Source organism: Nansenia antarctica (assembly GCF_963989245.1).
Source record: "Nansenia antarctica genome assembly, chromosome: 2".
NCBI classification, from domain to species: Eukaryota; Metazoa; Chordata; class Actinopteri; order Argentiniformes; family Microstomatidae; genus Nansenia; species Nansenia antarctica.
Window position 1 is genome coordinate 2,014,762 of NC_137675.1, and position 10,000 is coordinate 2,024,761.

General features: G+C 50.2%; 2 protein-coding genes across 2 annotated transcripts in view; both read left to right on the plus strand.

The window, feature by feature from the left end:
* The window catches only part of LOC308151794 (uncharacterized protein), a gene marked incomplete at both ends in the record, with an annotated part of 46,119 nt that extends 43,943 nt beyond the window's left edge, over positions 1–2,176 (plus strand). Inside the window, 3 exons of the mRNA XM_080524692.1 lie at positions 914–1,117; positions 1,504–1,581; positions 1,968–2,176. Coding sequence (XP_080380818.1) covers positions 914–1,117; positions 1,504–1,581; positions 1,968–2,176 — 491 coding nt within the window. The remainder of the gene's footprint in view (positions 1–913; positions 1,118–1,503; positions 1,582–1,967) is intronic.
* A 3,076-nt stretch (positions 2,177–5,252) lies between these two features.
* On the plus strand, positions 5,253–6,362 carry LOC308151795 (C-C chemokine receptor type 3-like; the record flags this gene model as incomplete). The annotated part of the gene is made up of 1 exon (XM_080524693.1): positions 5,253–6,362. The coding sequence occupies one exon, from the start codon at positions 5,253–5,255 to the stop codon at positions 6,360–6,362; it is 1,110 nt and encodes a 369-aa protein (XP_080380819.1).
* Positions 6,363–10,000: the final 3,638 nt, after the last annotated feature.

Genomic DNA, 10,000 nt, shown 5'->3' on the forward strand with positions numbered 1-10,000 from the left:
AGCACTGTTGCCATGGTGACACAGGGCAGGCTGGTGGAGGTCCAAACTGGAGGACATGGGACGAGCCTCCCATTTCTACCTCCGCCAGCCTCCCCTGAGATAGCGTTCCATAACAGGCACAGAACGGAATGAGGAATGGTTCTCAAACACACTGGATAACATTCCTCATTCAGGTCCATGCGCCCGGAATGAGCCCGGCCTCTGATTTCTCCCTCCGCCAGCCTCCCCTGGTGTATACTGTACTAGTAGAATGACTAGTAGAAGACCTGGGTCTTAACCTGGGGCCGGTTGCATAAAGATAGACCCAGTGTTAGACTTAGATCTCACTTTAAGTCAGTCTGGCTATAGACTCTAAAATGTTCCTGTTGCATAAAGCTCACCTATGAGTGACTAAAGTAAGACTGACTTAGCCTGTCACACAATGCATTCTAGGTAAATAAGACACTTGACAGAAAAGAAACATGGCGGCCGAAACATCTACACCTAGCTACACCTAGCTACACCTAGCTACACCTAACAACACCTAGCTACAATGTATGTATATTGGAGGGATATAATGTGGAGAAAAGTATACTGCTTAGCAGTTTTAACCAGTGAAGTAGTTTACCGCGCTGGAGTTACAGTGTTAGCTAGCTACTAGCCCTGACTCGTTCCCATAGCAACACAGCTCTTAAGTCAAGCTTAGCCAGGGGGGAAGGTGGCTAACTTTCTAACCTCAAAATAAGGTCTTGAACCAATGACTAAGAGGGTCTTGGGTCTTGAACCTATGACTAACAGTCGATAGACAGGGACGGACCCCCAGCAGCTGCAGATTGGGGGGCCAGAGTGGAGTTCAACACCAACAAGTGTACATGATGTCCCACTGGAATGACCTTTAACCCTAACCTCTGACCTCTATCCCCCCCCCCTCCAGACCAGCTCCCCCAGCTCCTCCAGATGGTGGCGCCCCCCAGAGGCCAGGGGGGGTGTGGCCAGTGTGAGACGGTGACCGGCCCCCGCGGGGAGCCCGGCCCCCCAGGACCTAAAGGGCCAGACGGGACCCCTGGGAACCCAGGAGGGACGGGGGCGCAGGGGTACCCCGGACACCACGGACGCAGGGGGGCGGAGGGGGTCAAAGGTGAGACTGGGGGGGCGGGGGGGGGCGAGGGGTGAGGGGAGGGAGAGAGAAAGAGGGAGGGAGAGAGAGGGAGGGAGAGGGAGAGAGAGAGAGAGAGAGGGAGAGAGAGAGAAATACGGAGAGAGACAGAGAGAGATAGAGAAAAGAGGGAAAGACAGATACAGATATAGAGAGAGATACAAGCAGGCAGGCAAACAGGCAGACAGACAGACAGACAGACAGACAGACAGAGAGAGCTCAGTTGATTGGCTGACCCTTGGTTAACCCTTCTCTCCTCTGATTGGCTGACCTTGTTAACCCTTCTCTCCTCTGATTGGCTGTCCTTGTTAACCCTTCTCTCCTCTGATTGGCTGACCTTGTTAACCCTTCTTTCCCCCGGTGGTCAGGTGACATGGGGCCGGTGGGTCAGAAGGGGTCCAAGGGAGATGGAGACCGAGGGGTACCAGGAGCCCAGGGACCACCAGGTAACCCCCCCTCCCTCAACCCCACCCCCACCCCCACCCTCACCCTCAACCCTTGTTATATCTTTGCGCTCGATCAAATTCCAGGACCCTCCTTTCATGACCTTTCCTAGATATGTGCGTTCTACCTCCCCAGTATCCTTACATTTTCTAAACCACATCAGGATAAGCTAGTATGAAGATATTTTGCTAGTTTTTCTGTGTAGGAGGCAGGCTAATTTACAAGACGGCACCAACTAGTGGTTGTTGTGTGTAAGTAGCAGCTTCCCATTGTAAAGACTATGGTCATTTCACCCCTGAGGCGGCTCTTATAGTAGGTAACATAGACACTCTTAGTAGGTAACATAGACACGGCTGTTCTAGTGTTAACCACCCCCCCGCTACCCCCCCCCCCCCCCCAGGTCTCCAGGGTCCCAGGGGCAGTGATGGGGAGGGTCTTCCAGGAGCTCCAGGGGAGCCAGGGAGGCCGGGGGCCGCTGCTATCCCAGGGAAGAGAGGCCCTCCCGGGCCCACGGGGGTGTGTGACCAGACCTCCTGCCACCAGGCCCTCCAAGCCCTGCAGCAAGACCCCTACAGCAAGGGACCCTCCAACTTCTAGTCCTCTACCCCCCCAACACACACACACACACACACACACACTCAGGACATTCTGACCTAACCTCCACCCCTCTACACCCTACCTAGTCGTCGTCGTCCCCCCCCCCCCATGACAGAGATGGTGACCAGGCAGACAGAGGTGTTGAAACAGCGTGTCAGTGACTCATGCTGCAGACGCACACAGAGGAGAAGTGAGACCTGTTGCACCACCATCACCATCATCATCTTCATCTTCATCTTCATCATCATCCTCTCAGGGTCATGACCCCCAGAGCGGCAGCGTGACATCAGGAGGTTTGGTTACCGTGGTGATGGTGGTGATGGTCACGTTCTTTCAGCTTAAAGCACTGCCTTAAAAACTACCTCTCTGCTGAACCTGAAACACAACACACACACACACACACACACACACACACACACACACACACACACATACACACACACATACGGACACACACACTGTGGTCCATAGGCCACATGCATGGCTGCTTCTTTAGAAGTGCCACTGCCTTCCTCAACACACACACACACACACACACACACACACACACACACACACACAGACACACACACACACACACTGTGACGACCATAATCAACACTTGTCAGAAGGCAGACACACAGGTAGCAGGGTAGGAGGTAGCTGCTGTTGACAGGTAGCTGCTGTTGTGAGACTTTATCTTCTGCAGGACTCTCAGGGTGTGTGGCTTGTTTAGAGACAACACACAGGTACACACAGGTACACACAGGTACACACAGGTACACACAGGTACACACAGGTACACACAGGAACACACAGGTACACACAGGAACACACAGGAACACACAGGAACACACAGGAACATCATCTGTACTGATGCAACACACAGGAATCTGTTGTTGTGTGTGTGACCAGCCTCATGGTTTCATTGCTGTTCCTGCTGTACCTTCCAAATTAGTACTATAAAGTACTATATTTTGATAACTTGTTAAAAATATTTGTTTTTATATATTTAATTTCTGCTCCTTTTGTCATTATTTACTTGTGTATTACTTTTGTGTATTTTTTTTGGTCTGTGTCTTTTAATTGCCTTTTCTTATTTTGTTACATTTTGAAAACACTTTTCCTCAAAGTATTTCCTCAAGACATTCAAAGCACTGTTGACTGTCAAGTATTTTTTTTTAAATAAACGTTGTTTTGTAATCTGTGTTTCCTGAAGGTTAATAACTTATATACCGTATATATAATAATCTATGCCATTTAGCTGAAGTTTTTATCCAAAGCGACTTACATTGCAGTGAGTGCATACATTTCAGCATATATGGTCCCAGCGGGAATTGAACCCACAACCTACAGCCTTGTTAGCATCCAAAACATCCAGCTTTATTCATACAGCACCTACAGGGACGCAGGCTAACACCACTCACTTCACAGGAAAAACAACAGAGAGAGAGAGAGAGAGAGAGAGAGAGAGAGAGAGAGAGAGAGAGAGAGACAGAGAGAGACAGAGAGAGAGAGAGAGAGAGAGAGAGAGACAGAGAGAGACAGAGAGAGACAGAGAGAGAGAGAGAGAGAGAGAGAGAGAAGGAGGAGAGAGTAGGGCTGGGGGGGGGCAGGGCCTACCAGGCATCACTTCCCCAGCAGAAGAGCAGCTACCTCCCTGACACTTCAGCTGAAGTCACAGACACATCACCTCCTCCACCCAGACAGACTTCCTGTCAGCGTGCCAGCACCCAGCTGCTCTCTGCTGTCCCCTCCATCTGTACCGTCCCCGGCGAAGGTCACATTGGTATGTATGTTTGTTTATATTATGGCTTTTCTCCTGGGGGGGGGGGGGCACGGGGGGGTGGGGAGGGGATGGGGGGTAACACTTTCAATGCAGACAGTCTATTGAAGATGAAGATGCTGGTTGGTCTGGAAGCCCTGGTTTAGTCTGGGTGGGGAGGGGGTCTAGTCATCATTCTGCATGCTTAGACATTGAAGACATTCACATCAGGCTACACCTTAACTGTCCCTCCTGAGACATCTACCTCCCCTCTCCTAACCCTAACCCTAACCCTGGACAGTTTCTCTACTGTTAGAAAGCATAGATTACTTTTTCCTGCTATGACTGTTGGATAGATAATAATAATAATGACTTTTATTTGTATAGCGCTTTTCCTGCAAACGTTGCAGCTCAAAGTACTTTAATCATTATATAATCATCATTTAATCATGTAGTCATTTAAAGGCAATATTAAATAGATGGGTTTTTAGTCTTGACTTGAACATATTTGCTGAGGTTGCAATTGACAGTGCCTTCCACAATTTAGGTGCATAAAATGAGAATGCAGCCTCACCAAATCTGTTCTTTTGCAAGCATGCATTAACACTTCTGCATCAGCTTGCCGGAGAAAATCTCTAACTTTTGCAATATTCCGTAGATTATAACATTTTTATGATTCATGATTTTGATGATTCACTTACTCAGTCAAATGTATTTGTGGTAAGTCGCTTTGGATAAAGGCGTCTGCTAAATGCTAAGAATGTAAATGTAATGTAAGCCACTTTATTTATTTGTTGTTATTTTTATATTTGTTGTTATTTTACATTTTTATATTTTCTTATTAGCCCAGCCACTCTGTTTGTAGTTTTTACATAAACATTTGATCTACAAGGTACTTAAAAAAAAAATATATATATATATATATATATATATATATATAAATAAAAAAAAACATTAAGTACCTTGTAGATAAAATGTTTATGTAAAATCTACAAGGTACTTAACTACAAGGTACTTAATATACAGTATATATATATATACTGTATATTAAGTACCTTGTAGATAAAATGTTTATGTAAAAACTATCAAAACAAGGAAAAGTATAAAGTTACTTTAATAATAACATCTAATATAATAATATGTATTTTTTTATTATTATTTTTGATTTTATTATTATAAATTAACTTTACGCTTTTCTTTGTTTTGATACTTTGGTAAAGTTTTTACATAAAATGTTATCTACAAGGTACTTTTAATTTTATGATTGTGTTTTATTATACACATTATAAAGTAACGTTACACGTGTCGTGTGTGCTGACAGAGCGTGGAGAGATGGACTTCGGGGATGACGACGAGTACGAGAAGTACCTCGCGTTCTTCAACGGGGACGACACCGACTACAACGACACTGGCGACGAGAGCTACGTGGTGACTGGTCTGGTCACACTCTGCAACAAGGCCGACGTCAACCACTTCGGCGCACGCTTCATCCCCGTCTTCTACTACGCCAACTTCCTCCTCAGCCTGGCCGGCAACGGGCTGGTCCTCTGGATCCTCTACCGCTACGAGAAGCTCACCACCGCCACCAACGTCTTCCTCCTCAACCTGGTGCTCTCCGACCTCCTCTTCGCCTCCAGCCTGCCCTTCTGGGCCGCCTACCACGGCTCCGAGTGGACCTTCGGCGCGGCCATGTGCAAGGTGGTGGGCAGCGTCTACTCGGTGGGCTTCTACTCCTCCATCCTCTTCCTCACGCTGATGACCTTCGACCGCTACCTGGCCGTGGTGCACGCCGTGGCGGCCGCGCGGAGCCGCAGGACGCTGTACGCCGGCCTGTCGTCCGCGGTGGTGTGGGTGGTCAGCCTCCTGGCCAGCGCCAAGGAGTTGGTCCTCTACGACGTCTGGGAGCACGAGACCCTGGGCGTGATGTGCGAGGAGCGGGGCTACAGCAAGGAGACCATGGACCGCTGGCACCTGTTCGGCTTCTACCAGCAGTTCCTGGTGTTCTTCCTGCTCCCGCTGGTCATGGTCGTGTACTGCTACGCCCGCATCACGGTGACGGTCATGCGCACCCGCATGACGGAGAAGTGCCGGGCGGTCAAGCTCATCTTCGTCATCATCTTCACCTTCTTCGTCTGCTGGACGCCGTACAACGTGGTGATCCTCCTGAGGGCGCTGAAGATCCAGGGAGGAGGAGGAGGAGGAGGGTCGGAGCCGTGTTCGGACACGCTGGACTACGCGCTGTACGTGACGCGCAACATCGCCTACCTGTACTGCTGCGTCAGCCCCGTGTTCTACACCTTCGTGGGGAAGAAGTTCCAGAGCCACTTCCGGAAGCTTCTGGCCAAGCACGTCCCCTGCCTGAAGGACAAGATCCTCCTCACCACCACGCACAGCACCCGCAGCACCTCCTACAGGAGCCCGCACACCCTCAACGACTACTAGAGACAGACCACACACCCTCAACGACTACTAGAGACAGACCACACACCTTCAACGACTACTAGAGACAGACCACACACCTTCAACGACTACTAGAGACACACCACACACCCTCAACGACTACTAGAGACAGACCACACACCCTCAACGACTACTAGAGACAGACCACACACCCTCAACGACTACTAGAGACAGACCACACACCCTCAACGACTACTAGAGACAGACCACACAACCTCAACGGCTATTAGAGACAGACCACACACCCTCAACGACTACTAGAGACACACCACACACCCTCAACGACTATTAGAGGAGGAAGACCATGGGAGGAGAGGAAATATGAGAGAGGGGGGTGGTGGGAGTCTGTTTCTGAAACCCTGGTTCATGCGTTTGTCACCTCCCGTCTGGACTACTGCAATGGTGTCCTGTTCAGGTACCCAGCAAAGCCCAGGACAGACTCCAGTATGTTCAGGTACCCAGCAAAGCCCTGGACAGGCTCCAGTATGTTCAGGTACCCAGCAAAGCCCAGGACAGACTCCAGTATGTTCAGGTACCCAGCAAAGCCCTGGACAGGCTCCAGTATGTTCAGGTACCCAGCAAAGCCCAGGACAGACTCCAGTATGTTCAGGTACCCAGCAAAGCCCTGGACAGACTCCAGTATGTTCAGGTACCCAGCAAAGCCCTGGACAGGCTCCAGTATGTTCAGGTACCCAGCAAAGCCCTGGACAGGCTCCAGTATGTTCAGGTACCCAGCAAAGCCCTGGACAGACTCCACTATGTTCAGGTACCCAGCAAAGCCCTGGACAGGCTCCAGTATGTTCAGGTACCCAGCAAAGCCCTGGACAGGCTCCAGTATGTTTAGGTACCCAGCAAAGCCCTGGACAGACTCCAGTATGTTCAGGTACCCAGCAAAGCCCTGGACAGACTCCAGTATGTTCAGGTACCCAGCAAAGCCCTGGACAGGCTCCAGTATGTTCAGGTACCCAGCAAAGCCCTGGACAGGCTCCACTATGTTCAGGTACCCAGCAAAGCCCAGGAGAGACTCCAGTATGTTCAGGTACCCAGCAAAGCCCTGGACAGACTCCAGTATGTTCAGAACTGCCAGGGTTCTCACCCACACCAAGCCCTGGCAGCACATCACCCCCACCCTCATTCACCTGGCTTCTGGTCAAGTCCCGCATCACCCCCACAACAAGATCCTCCTCCTCACCTACAAGTCCCTCCATGCCCGTGCCCCCCAGTACTTATCCGACCTCCTCCACCAACATGCCCCTCCCCGAAACCTGCGGTCCTCAGACTCAGGCCTGCTTGCCCCCGCCCCCCCCCCCCCCACCCACCCCCCGCACCAACCTGTGAACCTTCGGGGACAGAGCTTTCAGTGTGGCAGCCCCCCCACCCTCTGGAACTCTCTCCCTGCCCCCCCCCACCCTCTGGAACTCTCTCCCTGCCCCCCCCCCACCCTCTGGAACTCTCTCCCTGCCCCCCCCACCCTCTGGAACTCTCTCCCTGCCCCCCCCACCCTCTGGAACTCTCTCCCTGCCTCCCCCACCCCCCACCCTCTGGAACTCTCTCCCTGCCCCCCCCCCCCTCTGGAACTCTCTCCCTGCCCCCCCCACCTTCTGGAACTCTCTCCCTGCCCCCCCCCCCCCCCCCCCACCCTCTGGAACTCTCTCCCTGCCTCCCCCACCCCCCACCCTCTGGAACTCTCTCCCTGCCCCCCCCCCCTCTGGAACTCTCTCCCTGCCCCCCCCACCCTCTGGAACTCTCTCCCTGCCCCCCCCCCCCCCCCCCACCCTCTGGAACTCTCTCCCTGCCCCCCCCCACCCTCTGGAACTCTCTCCCTTCCCCCCCCCACCCTCTGGAACTCTCTCCCTGCCCCCCCCTCCCTCTGGAACTCTCTCCCTGCCTCCCCCCACCCTCTGGAACTCTCTCCCTTCCCCCCCCCACCCTCTGGAACTCTCTCCCTGCCCCCCCCACCCTCTGGAACTCTCTCCCTGCCCCCCCCACCCTCTGGAACTCTCTCCCTGCCCCCCCCACCCTCTGGAACTCTCTCCCTGCGGTGATCCGCAACATCCCCCCCACCCTGGACGCCTTTAAAACGGCCCTCAAGACGCACCTGTTCACCAAGGCCTTCGGCCCCGAGTTCTGTTGTTGTTGTTTTCTGACTGTTTGTCTGACTGTTTTTGTTTTCCTTCCTCATCTCTGTAAAGCGACCTTAGGTACCCTGAAAGGTGCTACTGTATATACATTCAAGTTATTAGTAGTAGTAGTATTATTATTGGTGAGATTTGTCAGTGATCTGCAGGTGGGGTTAGAGTGTGTCTGTCGACAGCGAGGTGTGACTTCCTGATAAGGTTGTTCTGTTCATGTTCTCAGCCTCAGTGACGGAAACAATGTTACTGTGTAAAAGCATTTCTGTTCCATTTGTTTTTTGCTCCTGTAGAAAGGTCATTATGTAGAGTGCACAGCATTAAGTAGCAAAAAAAAAAAAAAAGAAGATATAAATTATATTTGTAAATGTCATTTTATTTTTAGCTCAAATATTTTTTTAGTACATGTACATAATAATCACTTTGTGTTGTCCAATTATTCAACAAAACGATGAAATAAAAGACATCATCAAATGGTTTTGTCTGTTTGTGTTATTTTGCTAACAATTCTGGCCCAATTATAAACCTAAATATTTCAATCTAAGCTAAACACCTTCATGTTTTGCACCAGTTATGATTAAACACAAACACTTCTATCAATGTCTTTTTTCCATTAACTGTTGTCTTTTTAAATGTTTTATCTATTTACTTCTTATATTTGCTTTTATTCATTGTAATTGTTATTTTCTTATGCTCCTCTTGCTGTATTTTTAAATAATGTATGTAAAGCACTTTGAATTGTCCCTGTTGTATGAAATGTGCTGTACAAATAAACTGGCCTTGCCTTGCCTAATCATAAACTACTGAACATGTTTATCTGCAGAGGAGGCGACTATTTCAGAGCGATGAGCAGGAAAACATTCATGATTCGGTCGTCTTATCTGCTGTCGGTTTGTTTCGGTGAGAGATGGATCATGGGTAATCACAGCTCAGAGCCGAGGTCTGCATAACCACACACCTCTGCGTCTCCAAACCCTTTAACCACTAGACTCTCATCTAGATGTGAATAATAGAGATGTGTGTGTGTGTGTTTTATAACCAGAGCATCTCTGAAACAGAGACCTTCGTCTCAAAGGGACCCCCCTGGATAAAGAAAGGGTTAATAATAATAATAATAATGTATCATTCTACATCCTCCCCCCTCTAACCAGCGTGTGTTTATCATAACATAAGGTGTGACAAAAAAAAACACAACTAAACATGTAAATGCTTTTCTTCTAAGTCCACCGCAGGCTTCTGGTACAGCGTGACGGTGACTTCCCTTCCCAGTACCATCTGGCCCGGCATCCTGTTACTCACCCCCGGCCTCTGGTGAGGTAACACACCCTAACAACACTACACACATCTCCTGGTGTTCTACCTCCCCCAGCCTCCCCTGGTGTTCTACCTCCCCCAGCCTCTCCTGGTGTTCTACCTCCACCAGCCTCCCCTGGTGTTCTACCTCCCCCAGCCTCCCCTGGTGTTCTACCTCCCCCAGCCTCCCCTGGT